The sequence below is a fragment of the Carettochelys insculpta genome, chromosome 3 (assembly GCF_033958435.1).
Source record: "Carettochelys insculpta isolate YL-2023 chromosome 3, ASM3395843v1, whole genome shotgun sequence".
NCBI lineage: Eukaryota > Metazoa > Chordata > Testudines > Carettochelyidae > Carettochelys > Carettochelys insculpta.
The window spans coordinates 154,907,682-154,927,742 of NC_134139.1; the positions used below are offsets into that span (position 1 = coordinate 154,907,682).

General features: G+C 37.7%; 1 protein-coding gene across 1 annotated transcript in view; it reads right to left on the bottom strand.

Annotated features, from left to right (window-relative positions):
• The window catches only part of ADGRB3 (adhesion G protein-coupled receptor B3), a 704,839-nt gene that overhangs the window by 409,429 nt on the left and 275,349 nt on the right, over positions 1-20,061 (bottom strand). Inside the window, exons 2-3 of the mRNA XM_074988878.1 lie at positions 10,753-10,863; positions 4,137-4,298 (exon numbers count right to left, since the gene is read on the bottom strand). Of these exons, the coding sequence (XP_074844979.1) occupies positions 4,137-4,298; positions 10,753-10,855 (265 nt within the window). The 5' untranslated portion in view covers positions 10,856-10,863. The remainder of the gene's footprint in view (positions 1-4,136; positions 4,299-10,752; positions 10,864-20,061) is intronic.

Consider the following 20,061-nt stretch of genomic DNA (forward strand, 5'->3'; position numbering starts at 1 on the left):
AGCAGAGGGGCATTGCTGGCACATGATGGCATAAATTATATTGATAGATGTGCAGCTGAATGAACCCACGATGGTGTGGCTGATCTGGTTAGGTCCTGTAACAGTGTTGCTGGTGTAGATATATGGGCAGAGCTGGGAACGAGGTTTGTTGCATGGATGGGTCCCTGAGTTAGAGTGACTGTGGTGTGGCGTATAGTTGCTGGTTAGGATTTGCTTCAGGTTGGCAGGTTGTCTGTGGGTAAGGACTGGTGTGGCTCCCAAGGCCTGTGAAAGTGGGGGATCAGACGAGTTCTTGCCCACAGACAACCTGCCAACCTGAAGCAAAACACCACACCACAGTCACTCTAACTCAGGGACCCACCCCTGCTAGCATAGATCTCTGTGTCCTAGGGGTGTGTGGGGGAAGTATGTGCACCTTCTGCCAAGCCCGCATCCTGCCTACCTTACTAACTCTGCCTCTTCCAAGCCCTCATCTGGCATCTTCCATGCCTTTGCACCCCCTCCCACAAGCACTCTCAAGAAATGTGGCCTTGGGGATTACAGAGGGAGCCTGGCAAGGAGTAGCAGGGTTGGACCCCACACCCTGCATTCACCATGGTGGCAAGAGCCAAGGAGAAGTGGAGCAACAAGGCTGACTGGGAAAATGGTGGTAGAGTGAAAGCAGGCTTCTGCATTGTTCCACTTCCCAGCAGTACATGCTGCTTCAGTGAGACAGGCAGGAGAGCGGAGGAGGACCCCTGTTGCCAGCCCCACTCTCCCCAGAAGCCTAACCTGAATTTGGGGCCCATCACATCCATAGGATGGTTGGGTTGGGTCAGCTATCATGGGGAGCCCCACAAACGCTGGGGCTTAGGATGGCCATCCCAAACCCTCCTATGGACAGGATGGGTCTGCACACACTTCCTTTGGCCACAGGAATATGCCGGCAGTGGGGCGGCGGTAACAGCCCCAAACCCTCTCCCCCGCACCCCTGCACTTCTGGTGGTGGTGATAGGAACCCCCAGGGATTTTTAAATTGTCTGGCGATATCAGGCCAAGCCTGGTACATGCATGGGGGAGGAGAAGACAGAAGAGCCATGGGATAGCTGGCAAGGTCAGGGGATGTGTATGTTGGGGATGCCGGGGGAGACCTCTTGCTGCTAGAAGGATTTGAGGACTGGCAACATTTCTTATGAGGGAACATTATGGCCTTTATTGTAACTATTGCCCTGAGACTGTGCAATCCCAGATTATATGACCAGAAGACTACATCTATTATAATCAGAGCAATCTTGCAGCAGAGTAGCTGTTAGTTGGGTAGTATTTAGTATTTATCGGGATAGTATTTATTGGGATGCAAAATTTTGCTATAAATGGTAGGTTTCACTAACTGCTTGGAATGAACAAAAGAACACCCAAGTCAGTACATGTATATACAAATCAGTGTTTACTTTGTTGCCTCTGTCCCCCTATCTTTAGCTGGCCCATAACGTGCAATAAAGTGTTTGTTTTTCTCTTGCTTATCCAGAGGTAATCCTCAGACAGCCAATATACTGAGGACAGAGGGTATTTAAAAAGGCTAATAATGGTATGGACATCTGAACATTTCAGGAGTTATTTTCAGAAAATGTAAAGGTTTAAGGTTCTGATTCTGCAGACTGCTATTTTCAGCAAAACTCTGATAGCTTTGTGGAGCATCACTGGAGTCAGTGGAGCAATAGGTGCAGGGCTTTGACCATGTTGAGTAAGTTTTCAGAAGTACTCCTTTGAAAAAATTATGAAAACTAGTCTAGAAAAAAAAAGGTTAAAAGTGGGAGAGGGAGAGAAAATTGAAATGTAACATTTTGACCTACCTGAAATATTGTTGACTTTTTAACCCAAGAATATTCAAACTCTTGAAAATATTTGAGAAATGGGAAAATTATTCTGCATCCCTTCTCTGCACTGGATAGTCAGTGACAGCTGGAAACAATTATCTTCCAGGAATATCTTAATATAAGAAATCTCAATAATGAAACCATTCCTAGAAGATGGAGTTTATTTGCTCAAGGAAGAAGTGTGAAGCCTTGGCTACTCAGGAGAATGATTTGGAGTTAGGTGAGCATCTGGTGTGTATATCTCTTTACAGTGTGTTGAAATAATGTTTTTAAGACTTTATTTTTGTTCACTTGGATGATAAATTACTTGACTTTTGCAACACAGGGTTAAAATGATAGGTTGTTTCATTTGGTTTTAAAATGAGGAAGATTTGGTTTTGAAGGACTATAATAGTGGACAGAAATCTGAGCTCTGGGTTATGTGTTTTGCATGTTCACAGTTCAAAAGGAACTCTCTAAGTGGATGTTATTTTTTTTAGTTAGTTATTATTTCCTTCACATTTTGCTGTTTTTAAATCAAGAGAAATTCTTATACAACATTCATGCCCTTTTTGATTTAAAGGAGGTATCTTGATTTCTCCTGTAAATAATGACCATTCTTGTGTAGACACTGTGACAGGATCAGGCCAGAGGGCTGCTTCAGCAGGACGGAAAGCAGCCCAAAAGGGAGAGAAGGCTCAGCTCCCTTGCCAATGAGAGGTGGATTGTTGCAGGAGCAATAGGAGCAGCTGGCAGCAAACTAGCCCAGGCAGATGAGGACCAGCTGCATCCACTTAGAGGTCCATTTAAGGCATGTGGGAGGCCTTTTAAAAGATTCCGCAGTTAAACTGTGGATGAGAGAGAGAGAAAAAAAGAAAAAGAAAGAAAGAAAGAAAGAAGGGAGTGGTAGAGGGTGAGAGGACAGACAGACAGACAGGAGACCAGAGAGAGTAGGTAGGCTCCTGCCTCAGAATATAACTGCTAACCTGACTACCGACAAGGACTGGTGAGGAAAAGAGGGGCCCTTGCCACACTGAATGGTGCATTCAAGTCTTTCTCTGGGGTTCCTACACCATACAACATTAGACAATTCATATGGGATTTTCCATCTAGGATCATAGTGTATAATTATCAGAGGTTGGCAATAGTATTCAGTAAATCAGTTGTTTACTGTAAAAGCTGTTCTGTTACTTTTATAAAGCTTTTCACCTCAAGAGTTCCCAAAATGTTTTAGAAGCTGATATACAAATTGTATAGTGATAACCACCATTGGCATGTCCTTTCTAGAAGGATAAAAGATAAGTTCTGTAACACAAGGTAACTGTAGGAGACTGAGTCTACAAACTGTTACTCAGGTAAGCAGGGCCCTGATATGCTGTGTGCCTGACTCTATCCCACCTCCCTACTTGCAAGTGAAGAATCAGTTGCCTTTCCTCATAATTTGAAGACAGACTGTAGTCCTGGGGCCCTGTGCTGCAGGATGGTTAGAGAATACATGCACCTGGAGAGAAGCACATCACTCTCTAACTGCAGAGACTTCATAGGAACAGTAATATAGTCAAAGGCTCTCCTCTTTTTCTGCTGCACCCGAGCCCTCATAGCAGACCCTAAAGGCAGCGGCAGCCAATTGAGCATGAGTACAATTACAGGAAGCTCAGAATTATAGTGGCGGCATAAGGCCTCTCTCCAGGTGGCCACAAGACTGCTGTTGTATACTCATGGAGGCAGGGGGGCTTACTGAATAGACATCCTTTTCTTTTTTCTTTTCTCATGGGCTAATCTTACACCTCCTTGACAGAAGAATTTATAGGAAGTCTAAAAGGGGACCTCACCTCCCTCGTCATTTAGACCATTGATAACTAAATGAGCAAACAATTGCAGTATCAGATCATATTTGAATTTCACCACCACTGCTGACCCAAACAGCTTTTACATGGTGTTAGTGAGTGGGATTTCTTCCCCTAAAAGTACATGTATCATGCACGTACAAGTATTATGCCTTCCTCCTGCCCCCTTTGTTTAGAATACAGAAAACCGAAAGAGCAAATAAGGATGAAACAAGGATTTTTTAAAAATCTGGATTTGATAGGAAAAAAGTATTGGTCTTCAGTTCCTTGATTGCTCCAAAACAGTAAATCACTTACAAAAAAGAGTTCACAGATTAATAAGAATTACAATTACCATTCTAATTAAAGTGTTACTATACAATTAATGTTTAAAGACAAAAGGTATAGTTTGAAATTCTTAGCATTATACAGTTCAATAACATCCACAATTTTATCGATTGGCTGCTAACACTACCTGGACAGAGGGCAGTGTTATTGCAAACCCTTGATTCTCTTAATGGGCCGCTGCAGTGTGTCCCGTAAGGTGATACACAAGTTCTGGTTCGCACCTGCGACCCTTGCCCACAAGTAACTGAACATGTGCTCCACTGGGCCCACTCTTCAACACCAGATTCACCTGTATTCAAGACAACAAGCAAACATGAACATGGTCATAAGTATTAATAATTTTTTGTATGCCAAAGTTTATTATGGCATGCAGGTATAATTCAAAGACAAATAAAGCAAACAAAAATAAACTTAAAAGTTCATGGAAAGCAAGTACCTTGAAAAATGTGCACTCAATATAAAACAGACACACTTAGAGGCTGAAGGAAAAAAAAACAAAACACCTTTTGACCAGCTGGCATCATTTATACTGAACTTAGAACTGTAGGTTGAACCTCTATAATCCAGCACCCTCTGGAGCTGACTAGTGCTAAAAAAGAGAATGTACTGAACCATGGGAAGTCAATATTATCTAGCAGCATGATCAACACTTCCACTGCATATTGGGCTCTTAAAAGACATGTAAGGGTAAATTACAGCTAAACAACAGCACAGAATACTGAAAGCCAGGATCGGTGGCTGTAGGAAATCTTTATGTGACCACAGGAAACTTGGCCACACCTATAAGTGGATATTTGGCTAACTAAAATCATGCCAGACTACAGATGTTGCTGGACAAAAGAGTGCCAGATTAGAGGGATTCAACCTGTACCGTGTTTCAACATTCCAGAAACAACAATTCCCTCAGGAAAGTAAAACAACAGAGAAGTCTAGTTGTTCATACCCAAGAATGGTTTACTTCATGTGATTATGTTTATCATTCCAAAATGAAGACTAGGTAATAGTTTAAGGAATGATGACAGCAGAGTCAAACTTTAAAAACAAAACAAAACAAATTATTATGTATCCTTTGGGTGCGGGTGAGAGTGGCATGTGAGAGATGATTCCAGATCCTCTCCTTTTGCTCACAAAAAATGGGTATTTTTCAGGACTTTACTGCAGCTACACCCCTATTATTTGAATGGTGGGCTAAGAACTTTGATTTAACATTTCACCATCATGCTATTTTACTAGTCTTTGATATGGGGATGAACTAAATTGTTTATCTGAGGTAGGCACTGTTACTGCAAATAGTAATTATTGCTCTTTTCAATGGTGTCATTGTGTCACAATTTATATAATTTATAGTGAACAACATAGCCAACTTATATATCTTTTATTTTTGCTCACAGAATATGTGAAAAAGATGTCAATATCCTCAAATGTCTTTGTTACTTAAAATTATCTGATGTCTTCTTTATTTTATACACCAAAAGCAAGATTTCGCCACTCTTACTCATAACATGTATTACCTTATGCTTTGAGCAATCAGACTGAAATGGGTAGGATTTCTTAGCCCATGGTACTACACAATATGAGCATAGGGGACAAAATCATTTGTGATTTCTGAATTTTTGCTATTTGAGCAAAGACAGTTTATTGTTAGTGACATTATGTCTGTTCCCTGACCTGTTGTTTGCAGGTCTTCTGGCATGACTACTTGCACAAGGATGTTTAAAATGCACTTTCCACTTGTGTGTCTGAAACTCTTCATTTCAAGAAATTCTTTCTAGGAAAACACAGAAGTCTTGTCTACACTTGCCCCCAGTGCAAATGCGGTGAATACACAGCACTTCATCAGGATAATTCACGGCAACTTTGAAGCGTCAAACTTTGAAGTGCTGGTATACGTGAGGAGTAAAGGCACTTCAAAGTGCCCACAGCTACATCGAAGTTTGATTCTTTGAAGTTGCCGCTGGGGAGAATTAGCCTAATGAAGTGCTGTGCATTCACCGCAGCAGTTCATTAGTTATCTCCCATCACTCTGATTAACATGCCCACTTTGAAGTTGTGGGCAAGTGTAGACACAGTCTGAAAGTGTATGAACCTAGCTGAAGCAAATTCATCAAACAATCTGTGTAAAAATTCACAGAATTGTGTTTACCTAGATCCATTACAGTCATTGAAAAATATAATGCAACGGGCCTCATCAGGCCATTGATTTTAGATCTAAATCCCTTCTGAAACAAACCAGAACTTGCATTTAAAATCAATGTAATTCATGATCTTTTATCTTGAAATAATTATTAAAAAATTAAAATAATGTTTGCTTCCCTGTACCTCCATCTTTTCTTCCAAGATATTTTGCTCACAGTATCAGTTACAGAAAACTCTGCAGCCAGGAAGACTCTGGTTGAGTCTTTGGCTATGTCTATAGTAGACACAGCAGTTGGCTGCTGATAACTCAATTTTAGCTCTGCCAATTTCATAGATAAAATTGATTTATTAGTGGTCAACTTTAATGTCTGTTTACATGGAAGAAGATTGGTGGGAGCATTTATCCCATCAACCTGCCTTGATCCTTGCTGTTTGCAATGAGTTCCAGGGTCAACTTTGGCCCTGGAAAGAGCCATTTTGTGTATGCATGAAACAAAACCCCAGAAGATCAACCCTGAGTGGGTCAGTCTTCCACAGCACTGTAGACCTGGCCTTTCTAGAGTAATATTTTAAATGTCAGATAGAAACTGCTCTTGCAGCAGGTCATCTGGCCTGCTCCATCCTATTCACAAAATAAGCACATGACATTTTCCATAGTCTCTACTAATCTATTAAATGGAATCCAAAGGACATTCCAAGCTTTACAGTAACCATGAAAAACACAATGTGCCACTTAATTGGTATCAAGTCAGGACTCTTTAAAAGTAAAAAATACAAATCCTCAAGCTTTTCATAAACTTACGCTGCCAATAACATCTATGAGCAAGGACATTAGTTTAAGGTTTATTAAGGTGTGAAAGCTCACAACATGTGAATCTTTCAAGCATTAACTCAGTTGATACATTGACCAAGTAGAAAATTAAACATGTTTATTGTTTAATAATTTCTCTTTTGTGTCATTTATGATTTTGATTAGCCTGTTACATGACTAGGCATGAGATCAGGGAAGTTATGTAGTAGGTATGAATACTCTAAAAGCAACCAGTAATTGTTGTAGTTAGTATTATACAATATATACTCTAGTACCTGTGAAAAATGTAGTAAAAAGTGTAGTAAAAGCAATTATTATAGTAGCATATGCACTTCTATTCCAGGCAAATCTTTCATTTTACTTTCTTTTCCTACAACTTTGACACTTGACTTTGTCTTTGTAAAAGTGGCTTAAATGAAAGGTCAAACAGTACAAAAAGTCAAAGCAATGCTTCTCAATTTGTTCCTCATTATGTAAAACAGTCTTGTATTCTGAATGCAAATTACCCATTATCCCACACAGACCTGGTGACAGTGCACTGCTATTAAAATGCAGAATGCAGAATTAAAAAATTAAACTGGATAACTTAAACTGGGAAAAGTTGTTTTTAACCTTCATAATGTAATGAACAAAAGTAGTAGTTTGGTACTGAGATGAAAATTATCCACAGAAAGCCTTGAAGAATCTATGTACCATATAACAGTATGTTTACACCCCAATCTATAAACCACTTATGCACGTACTGAATATAATTATGTGAGTAGCCCCATTGAAGGCAATGGGACCGCTCAGATGTTCAAAGTTTATTATATGCTTAAGTAGTTGTTGGATTGAAGTCCTAGGAAATGATGTTACATGTCATGCACAAGGAATGGCAATATTTTTTGAGATTATGAGATTAAGAAAAATAAAGTACAGATGTTAAAGAACAGATGTGTCTCACAAAATATTCTATTCCTTTCATACAATCATGTTATTTTTACTGGGATTTTTTTCAAAGGAATTTGACTTACTTGGTAATATTTTCATAGGGTGAAGGCAAATGATTCAATTGCTAATAAAATACGTGTTTTATAGATATTATCAAATACAGACTAAAGGGTGTTTTATTTTTTGGTTTGTGTTTGCTTAAGTGCAGGCCTTGGCTGTATGCTTAATTTAAGATTGAATTTCCTGTTTGTTTATTTTCTGTTTCTTTTCTGTATACTACAAAACAATATGCTCAATGCAGTCTTTAGCTGTTACTTTAGACCTATCTATGATATCACGTGAAGTGGGAACAAGAAAATAATCTCTGGGTTTCCCCAGTTTCAAGAACGGTAGGAAGACATTCTTCCTGGAATGTCTCATTAGTCTCTGTAACACTTACCTGCAATTGTACATTCTAAATCTAATACCTAAGGATAATTTCAGGAACACAGAAACAACAAATATAGGATAATTACATTATGAATTTATTTATATGATATTTTTATTTTGTACTTCCAGGTAGAATTACTAGATACACATGTAAACACTTTTTTCACGTGTGGCCTGATCTATGTTAGGCCTAACCCAACTCTTGTGGTGTCAAAGGAATTGGATCCATTCATTTAAAAACAGTATTAAGTATTTCTCATACTTATTTCCTGACCAATAGGCATTTTCTAGAATGCAGTTTGTATTTCTGCTTTCTCTTCTCCTTTTCAATGCATGACAAAGGTTGGGTTACCATTTTACTATAGTTATTTTTAAATATTCTTCGTTGCATAAAGAAAATAATCACACAATCGCGACAAGAAATTATGTAAACCAAAGGAAATGTATATGGTTTTCATTTTCAAAACTCCACTAGTTTTCTTACAGTATGGATAAATCTATGAAGTATCTTTAAAAATTTCTGTGCTTCTGTATAAGAAGATGTCACTTTAGTTTCATCACAAGAAAATGAATACATTACACGGGAAAGATGAAATAAGCATTACAATTTAAACTAAGATGAAGAGATGAAAATTAGTAACATTGTTCAAAAAGAGAACACAGTATTATTGAAAATAAGCTGCCCTATACAAATGATATGTTCTTAAAATTAAACATGTGAATTGATATGCTCTGCATGTGTTTATGCTTACATACACACACACACACACACACACGCTTTTAAAACAGGAACTTGAAACTGTATAATTCTGACCTTCCTTCTTTTACTCCACTGTCACAGTATTTCCAGAGTAGATGGTATTGGTTATACATTTGAAATACATTTCTCTAAAAACCACAATAAATGCACTCCAAATGGATGTTTAGATAGTGTTGTGTAACACGTTTACAGTTAGTTTCTATAAAAGCTAAAACAGATTCTCGTAATTTTAGGGTAATTAGAAGAAGTCAAGAGAAGCATTAATCACAAGGATTATTCTATGTAACAAGCAACTGGCATCATCAGTCTCAACTTATTATATAAGTAATAAACTCTCATTGTGCCTTCACCGTAAATGTATAAAAACTGAGGAACTTCCGTTATAATTTGTTCCATTTCTGTCCAACATATAACTGCAGACATCTTCCAGTATTTTTGATTGCTTTTATGCATAAAAGCAGTCCCACGTATTGATGGGATGGCAGAACTCTTTGTCTTCTAAAATCTTTATAAAAACAAATCTCTAATTGTTTTATACATTTATTTTCACATTACTTACTGTATGACTTATGTAAATCTGTTAAAAGTGTAAAGCACTCGACATTTAAGAAAGCGATCATGAAGCTTAACTAAAAGCAATTATAGCTCATTTACTAAAATAAACATAAAACCGGAAGCATTATGTAGGAAAGATGCAATCTTCCTGGCTAGTATCTATGAAACACAGAATAGATTGTTTCAAATCCATACAATGCTTATGTGGCACAAGTTTCTGATGCAATAATTTTCTGAATGAAGTAAAGTGAACATCATAAAGAGTTAGCATATACCAATTTTTACAACACAGTAGTATCTCAGATATATTGTCATTACCTTATAAACTGAAAGAACTTTAGTATCTTAGGACCTGATCCATCCTTCACTTGAATCTATGGCTGCCTATCTGTTGACATGAAAGGGAGCTGGATTTGATCCACTGATTGCATTGTGTGGTAAAAGTTGGTAAATGCTCCCTTTTTAGAGGCAAGAGCTGGTTGTACATTCTTTATGTAATATTTTGGTATCTTTATCCAAAGAAACTACAGTTGCTAAAATAATTTTGGAAAATATGTCTTAGACATAAAACGGTTAGATAATTTGCAAATCACATTCATACCTATTTATACATGTAGCAGTTACGAATCTGGAATCTAGATAACCAGCATTATGTGAGGCTAAGTGCTGAAATACAGGCACATCAAATTCTCCTAACAATTAATTAATATGACGAATGCCCAAAGCAGGGATTAGTTTTCAGTTGTTCTATTTTTATTAAATTCTAAAGCACTTCCTTGACATTTATTTAAATGTTCATATGTGGTCATTGCAAACTATTGCTAATCTCTAAACTGGCCTATGACTTTCCTGTGTAAACTTGCTTAAATTATTAAAGAAACTCTTGTTCACACTAAATCATTCAGTATCCACATTCACAGTGCATGTTTTTATATGTTCTACCTAGTTTTCTCAGCTACTTTATTTATGGACTTTAACTGGTGGAATAAATAAATAAATAAATAAATGGTTCAAAAATATCAGCTTAGAAAACTGACAGATATGCAGAAAAAGATTATGGAACATGCAGTGGCTTTGCTAAAATTAACAACAGTAAATAGAAAAATGTAACTAATGTATTACCAGTTTGTGCCATAAATTTAGCAGCATCAGCTTGTTCCTGAGGGACCCTTTTCTCATGAACAGATCGAGGTCGCTGACTTTTAATTGTATGATCTCCCATCATTCCAAATTCTAAAGACAGAATAAAGGTTTATGAAAGCTTGTGTGTAGACATTTCTCAAAGGTACATACTGTCTCATGCAATATGTTCCTAAACATGCCTGGACATTGCTGCTAAAATTCAAATGATTATAGCAGTTACCAGCTTCTTTGCTACACTGATCTTTTAGAAACTGTACATAAATTCATGTTTGCAGAGTAAACATGGCTTTATTGTCAGAAACAATGAAAACATTTAATCTCATACTGTAAATCAGATGTATGTTACAAGACAAAAACAATTATTCAAATGTACACATTATACTTTTGTAACATTGTAAATCAGTGCAAACCACACCAGAAAATTATCACATTTTTAATTGTTGCTGTTCTGTGACAGAACCCAGTTCCTCAAACAGAGAGCTCCCACTCCTCTACTCATCCTTTCAGTCTGATGGACTGGCAAGCAGCCTTCCATGAGAATGGTACCAATGCCACATAATAAATTGGCCATAAACTGCCTATTATGCAGCCTGAATTCAACAACAGTAGTATTTGTTACCTTCATTATTTTGGAAAACACCCAGCTGTAAAGACAATATGGGTATGTCTACATTGCAGTTGGCAGTGTGCCTCCTAGCACAGGTAAACAGATGCATGCCTGTGCCGTTCGAGCTAGCACAACCAAAAGAACAGTGTGGACACTGCAGCATAGGCTAGCCATATGACCATGGACCCACAGGGACCCAGGTAGGCTTGTGTTCAGACAGCTAGCCTATGCAGCCATTCCTGTTGCAACATCCACAGTGCTACCTTGTTGTGGTAGACAGATATGCACTAGGTCTGCTCCAGTTGGAGTGTCTACCTACCTGGCTTGGAATCATGCTCCCAGCTGCAGTGTATACTTACCTGAGGTCCAATGCTATAACTTGCCATCCATTTCTAAACAGATCTCTGTGTTTATTCAAAGGAAAATCTGCATAACATCAGTGGGATCAAATGAGCTTCAACGCTGAAGCCAAAGGTCTTGATTTTTAATCCCAGCTCTGCCAACAGTTTCCTCTCTGGCCTTGAACAAATCTGTTCATCTCACAGTCCAGTGCTCTCTCTATTTGCATGTGCCACATAAAGTGGATTTCTACCTTTGGAACATATTTTCCTCTTTTCCTCACAAACGTACAGAAAAACCTTCAGTTCTCAGCTGCTCTGCACTCAAACTGAATGTGGGTTGGGAGTTATGGGCATCCAAAGGTGATCCATGAGGCAAGAAGGCAATCTCTCTACTGAGATGTGAGAGTATGCAAGAATCGGTGGAAGTTTAAAAATTCAGAGTTGCTTCTCTGAAGGCAGGTTATTCGCAGAGAGAGAGAAAATGGAACTTAAGTTTACTCATCTGTAAAAAAGGGGAGATGGTAATACCTGCCTGAAAAAAAGGTGTGGGTGAGGCTTTCACAGAGTTAATGTCTGTTGTGAAATGATAAATGCTGTTATAAAACATTTTAATATAATTTTAAAAACACAATCTCATTCTCATACCATAACTTACTTTTTAGTGTCAAGAAAATATTAAAAAGTCACAAACATACAATTTCAAGAAGCAGAGGATTCTTTTTACATTTTCTAATGATTGTCAAGACAGCATGTCAAAATGAGTATTAGTCTCTGTAAACGTTCTTTTATTAGCTTTTTTAAAAATTAAAAACGTAACTATTCTTTTGAAAACAACAGCATATTTCACATTCTAAAGAGAATATTATAAAAAAATAATCAATAAATATTTTATTAATTATATATGATATGATAAAACCTAGAAACATTTAATACAGGCAGTTAAATTATTTAATCTATTTTAATTCCCTCCCCGCATGTTTACTATTTTTTTTCCTTTTGGATGGTCACCTTTATAACTCACTTTGTCATTTTTGTATTTTTTTAATATAAAGTTTAACATTGAAATCTTTATTAAAGCAATTTAGTGAGATGCAGTCTGGCTGTCCATTTAAACTGAAATAAATAGCAGAGACTTAGTGGCAGATGATCTGCTGGATAGCTGTCATCTACTTCTAAGGGCAGGGCAAACAGAGCACTTATGATGTGCAGATTAGCTGGAGAGAATTTATTTCTTGGGCACCACCTGCTTGTATTCAATGCTCCTGGGACTATTCTTGCAGAATGCTGCTTTACCTATCTTTCAAGGAACTAATGAGCACAACAATGGGTATCCTTTGTGAGAAGAAGACATTCCAGAGGCATGGGAAATGGCAGTGCATTGGCCTCAGGCCTGCAAAGTACTGAGCACCATTCAGAATTGTAAGAATTTCTCAGCACCTCTGAGAGTTATTGATCAGCATTTAAGCAGGATTAATGAAGAGACAGGAGAGCTTGAAGAAGAACAGGCTTCACTCTTGCCTTTCTCACAACAGCATTACACTGGTATAACTTCTTTCATGTTAGACATGCTATGCTTTCATGGCCAGGAACGGCAACAGAGAACAAAAATACATTATACTGACAAGAGTCATCGAATTTTATCCAAACCTCTCTCTTTTACTTACCCACCTTTCTTTTCCATTTACAGATCAACGTACTTTGCCAGTTTTGATAATCTTTAAAGCACATATTTAATGAATCTATCCACAGTATGTTGTACATTTATACAGTGCCAGTCACATTTAGTTGGTCCCTGGTAACTAATATTTTCTGCATATATCTTGTCTTGGGGTTAAGTAATCCACCTATTTTACATATTTCATTGAGGTACTTAAGCAAATACAACACATGAACAACATATGGTAGCAGGAAATGTATTGCACAGGCATCAATGAGAACTTAAAAGGCAGAATAATAGCCAAAAGTTCCCCTGGAAGAACAAAACAAATGATAAGATAAAATGTTTTCCTTTATTTCCAGTTGCCATCTAAATTTGTAATTTAAAAACTGAACATCTTTTTCCCCTCCAATAGCTTGTGGGAAAGTAAAAGCATAAGTATATAACTTCTAGCACTTTCTGGCTGAGTCTACAGTAGGAACTTACTTCGAAGTTAACTTCAAAGTTAGGAATTAAATCAAAGTAGCCAGCAGAGAGTCTAGACACATTTTCCCAACTTCAAAGTCCTTACTCCAATCCTGGGAGCGGAGCAGTGTCCTACTTTGAAGTTTAACTTTGAAGCAGGGTAGGTGTAGACGCTCTACTTTGAAGTTAGTTTTGCAGTGTAGACATAGCCTCTGTGTTCTTAAAATATTTCCAAATTTCATTTTAATTTGAGGGAGCTGTCTGTGGGGAAATGGAAATGGTAATAGAGTAGTATCACGTTGTTAGATATTATCTGGCACAGGGATACCCTACAGTTATAGGTCAAGATGGTTCAATACAGAATGCTGCAATATGGTCCTGTGCTCTTAATTGCATTTCTGAGCAAGGGAATTATACATACACTTCCCGTAGTTAGTTATATCTTGTTGCTGAGGGGGAAGGAATCCCCTCTAATTCAGGCCAGGTCTACACTAGACATAAAGTTGGTTGTAGATATGCAGTTCTACCTACAGCAATTACATAGCTAGAATCAGATTATCTACAATTGATTTACCTGGCTGACCTCCCTTACTCCTCACGATCTTGAGGAGTATAGGAGTCGGCTCTCAACCCCAGATGATTGAATCTTGCATGTCCCTACTAGGCACGTGAAATCAAACCCAGGAAGATCAACCCTGACCAGATCAATCTTCCACATAGTGAAGACATGAATTGCTGGGAATACAAGTTTCTGACTAGCTTTTCAGCTTTTCAACTGGATATATCTCCTAATGTTCTCAGTTGTTATGGAGACATCCTGCCCTGCTATTATCATACATCAAAAAGTATTGATATGAATTAAAATACTACATTAAACAGGTGCTTTGAATCAAACACAATGCCTTCTTTCATCCAAGAGGTCAAATATGTTGCATTTTTCACAACCCACTGAAATTATTGAGAATTGTTCTACTGACTTCGGTTGGCTTTGAACTAAAATCATGATGTATGAACCACCGAAAAACACCTTTGATGTTTGCACTGTAATGGTAATATATTTCCATGTTGCGTGTGGAACCAACCCCTGATGAAAACACCTCCATGTTCTACACACACAGGAGAAGAAATTTCATTTGTTGGAAACTGTAAATGTACCATTTGCTGGTCAGGAAGCGTATATGTATAAACTCATGGCTCACAACTACTAAACCCTATTCCATAACATAGCATAACATGCTCCAGGCTCCTGTTGTAAAGTTTTTAATGGAATAGCTGTTCTGCAAGTATATCTCACTGCTAGCATTAGGCTTTTCATGTTTATTAAAATTTAAATACCTCCTAGAAATGTGATGTCATTTCAATTACAAATAAAAAGGCCAGGAATTAGCTCACATCAAATCCAAATTCCAAAGTGTGGTAACATGGTCCCATGTCTTTTTATAGTGAAAAATTTTAACATGCTCCATATGGAGTACAAGGGTTAAGTAGTAGTAATAGTAGTAGCTTTTGAAAGTGGGAAATCTTCAGAAGTGGGTGTTAACTTTAACTTGGTTTATCTGCAGCCTCGGCAGTGTCATGTTCAGTTTTCATGATATGTTATGGGAACTTTTATTCCTATTTAGTAATCTTTTTATTTCATTTTTAAGGTGAGAAGCTAAAAGTTTGACATCAGTGTAGGCATTTATAGGAGAGGTGCCATGGGCTGTCTGTAGGAACAAAGAAGAAAACATTGGTTAATAGTATGAAAATTCAAAGAAGGAAAACTGCAATACAGAACTAGATAAAGGCTTTGCAAAAATTCTACTCACCAATGGTTAATGTTTGCCGTCTGACTGGTGTATAATATATAATGAGATTTTTTTCTATCCTCAAAGTTAAGGTATAGGACAACCAAGTAGACTTTACGCCTGAGCTGCTTAGGCAGTTTTGCAAGCAGTCTATACATATATCTTGAAGCTCGGCTAGCATAACAAATCACTTGTAGTTTGAGCTCATGATTTCCACTACGTCATTAGAACCCTAAAATACAGATGTATTTCTCATTGTTATCTGTGTGCTACTCTCTGCATGATATGTGGTTTTGTTCAAGGTACAGCTCACAACGGCATAACAAAAAAAATGTGGCATTACTCGACATATTTGCTGTGGTTCTAGTAGGAAGAATCTGCTGAACTCGAAAAATTATACAGAGAACTTTAATAATACTCTTTTAGGACTTGATCCTGTGAGGCACCAAGGCATCCTCAACTCTCACTGAACTCAAATGAGGATAATAGGTGTGTTCCAAATCTCAGGAAGTGATCACCACCTAACAAATAAGGGGCCCTTGACTCTCAAAGGCAAGCTGTCATTTTGTTTCTTTGGCCACGGCATTTGATTGTAGCCTCCAGTGTATCGTGCTGTCCTTATGTTATTTCTTCACAATCCTACCATTTAAATAAATGCAATTACAATTTCCCCTTTGGTGTGGTCTGAAGGCTAAATGCTTGGTGCCAGGGTCTTACATATACTAAATTACTACAAAACCTTTCTCCGAATTCTCTGCACAAGCATCTTAATATCCAACTTATATATGGGTGTACTCAGAAGGTGCACAAAATAACTGCAAACTTCTCAAATGGAATCTGAGAAATGTGCAAGGAGGTAGTATGAAAAGCATGAACTTTCCAGCAGAATAACTCATTTATTTTTAGAGGCCTCCATGGATACAAAAATCATATCAGCATCTGATCTACAATCTGCAAAACATGGTCCATGGATATGAACAGATATAAAACGAATATCTACAGATTCAAAAAGCTCTATTTATTTCAGTAGGTTCAGTTTATCTCAAGCTGCAAGAAGCGTTGAAAAGGTTTGTACTTATTTCCATCTTCTGTGCCTCCTTATCCAGATTCAGCCATAAGTATAGTAGTGCAGAGTTCAGCATTTGCAAGTTTGGGCGTGGGATTTATCTGAGAAATGTGTGTGTTTTAATCACACACGGCTGGTCAGTACATTTTTTTTTCTTGTCACTAGATGGCAGGATGTGTACTTATTTACATGGCAACATTTTGCAGTACATTCTCTTTCTACTGTTTTTTTTTTTTTTGTTACAAAATTACCCTTAGGTCTTGTTAATAAAAATTCCCATAACTTCAAAGCGAGCTTTTATTCTGAAAGAGGCTAGAGTAAAATCTCTAGAGTGACAATCCTCACTTCTACTCCATAGCACTGAGGTTCCATGGGAAACAAGGTGGCAGGGACTCTTCTCATGGCTTCTCTTGAGAGCACCAGAAAGGGGTGTTTCTTCACATGGCACAATAAATAAATAAATAAATAAATAATCATAGTAAATTAAGTAATAGAGTGCTCAGCAGTAACGGAGGCCTGTGTGAATCTCTGTGTGAACAATCTGGGGACAATATTTGTCTCCCATATGACACCACCTGGCACTTCTGCACTTCAGAAGTAGTCCCTGCTTCTTCTCTGCACAGATCTAGACTCTAGCAAGCATCTTCTGTGGGCTCCCAAGAAAAGTGAAGAATATTACCACGGAGGTATTAATCCTTTTCTTCCCATCAGAGGTGCAACATCCACACAAGGAAGGACCCTTCAGGCACAGAGCTTCAGCAGACATATCTGGCTCTGAATGAGGGTCTGCATGATTTGGCTCAATCTAAACACACTCCCATTATGGACCAATCAGTGTTGGGGTATTTTGTTTAGTTTGGTTTAGAAGATAACAGCATTGATGTCTTACCCATCCTCCTGGAGATAAGCAAAGCTTCTGATGTTACTGGTGTGCAAGGTCACTGGCCATGAGAATGACTCCTTAGTCAGTCCCACATTCTCTAATGCCAGTACATACACCTACCTTTCCTAACAGTGATGGGAAAGCTGTAGTTAGGGTATTATTTTCTTGTTTTCTATTTCATATTTTACTTTAAAATTGACTTTACTGCTTATTAAAGAGATTTACTTTGACAGTACTAGAATTTCATCTTTGTTTTTTATCCAGAATATAAATTGTACACACCAGAGGAAGGACATGTTTTCCAGAACTAGACTGTCAATGTGCTTTGATTCTGATCTGGAGGGACCCAATTTAGGGCTCCCCAGTCAGTTTTGGGGTTTTTTTTGTACTAGTGGTTGTAGTATTTATTTATTTATTTATTTTTGTCAGTCTTCCTTTACTTTCCAAGAGCTAAGCGTTGTCTAGAATAAGTTCTGTCACTAAATCACATTGTTAGATCTAGATGGTGAAGGGAGACTCTGCAAAGCTGCATGTGTGGACATAATGGGATAAAGATACCTTATTTCTCATGTACACTCAAAGAAGACCTTAATGATTGGGAAAGTAAGGGTTGTGGGCACTTTTGGAATATTCCACTTTCTGTACAACGGTACCTAAAATGCACAGTTAGAGGAACACTTACAATCAGATTTGTACCGTTAGCATTCAGTGATATCACATTATTTCATGCTAAAAGTATGATTAACAGAAATTGGAAGCCAATATCTAAGACATGGCCTCATTTCATGTAAAGACACCCAGAAACTGTTAACTTAGCTAAAGCAGTTCTATCATTTCTTCAAATTTACAAAATAGACTAAAGAAATCTGAAGAAAAGCTCTGTGTAGGTCAAAAGCTTGTCTTTTTCACCAACAAAAGTTAGCCCAATAAACCATATCATCTCACCTACCTTGGAACCAATGTGGTTACAACAACACTGCAAAAATATCCTAGAGTTACTCTGAATTAAGAAATCAGAAGTTATAAATATTAAAACATGAAAAGACATAAAGGGATACAAGTTTCAAAACTACGTAAGTGGCCTAGGAATCTAAGTCTTATTTTCAAAAGTCACTCATGTTCACATACATATTTGGACCTGGAATTTAGGTCCTTCTTACAAACAGGCGATTTTTAAAATGTTATACAATCTATCTCTGAAGTTAAAAAAGCAAAGCACCTTATGTAAGGTTTGCATGCAATAGAAAGCTATTCCTGAAACTTTTCTTGATCATTATTTCAGAAAAAAGCATGTAGATGCTCTGTGTGCCCTTTTTTCAAAAGAGCTGTCCTCATGGTGCTTGATGTTTTGATCCATGGCCCATTATTTTGAAAAAAACCAGGGGCTGTGTGGACGCTCTCTTTTAAAGATCAAATTGCGATTTTAATCCTTTTTTTTTTGTGTGTGTGTGTGCATGTGTATAGATGTGATCTTCCGGAAGACTATCTTCCGGAAGATCATCTTTCAGAAGGCCACTGTAGTGTAGATGTGGCCTAATGATCCAGAAAGAGCCTTGTTCTTTCGACTTTGGATCGAAAAAGGGCGTTTTATGCATAGGTGCTTTGTGGGATCTTTTGAAAGAGCCTCTTCTTTGGAAAAATCTTTCAAACGAACTTGGTAGTGTAGACACAGCCAAAGTGTTTGGATAGTTTTCAGTTACTTTACTTTAAATTATTAAGTATATTCTATATACACGTGTTATACTGTACCTGCACTTTAAGGAATGTCAAGATGGTTCATGCACTGGTATTTACAACAGTGAATAGGGCTACATTTGTATTAAAGTTGTATATAATTTTCTCTATGCATTCTTCTAGTATGAGAATTTTATTCTCATTTCTGTACATAGTGCTTGACTCCAACTCCAGTCAACATACTGCAATTGGAGGTGTGCTCCCATAGTTTTGTGTTTTGATTTTAGAATAAACCCTCATATTTTGATCTCAGAATGCCACTTCATACTTTTATCAAGAAAATAAACTCTGGATCAAAATGCATATATAATCAGATACCACAACAAGACTTTTAATCTTAATGAAGTAAGGAATAATTATATAGACTATACATGGTATGGACTATGCATTCATCATACATCTGGTGCACCAGCTCATGAGTCTATCTATCTATCTAGCTATCTATCTAAAATAAGATGGTGAATTAAAGTTACCATATCTCCCAAACACAAAAAGGACATTGTGTGGGGCTGGGCCTCGTCCTCCTCCACAGGCGTGGGGCTAGCCAAATCCATATACCTAATCCCACTTCCCCAGGTGTGGGGCAGTCAGGGCTTGTGTGAGCAGCAATGCACATACTGGAAAGTGTGACTGTATTTCCCAAAGGCTGGCTCTGGAATGGCTGCTCAGTCAAGCCCTGCTGGTTTCCCATCATGGCCTTGCCTCCACACTGAGGCAGTGTCCTCTCCACTAATGACCCCTGCATTTT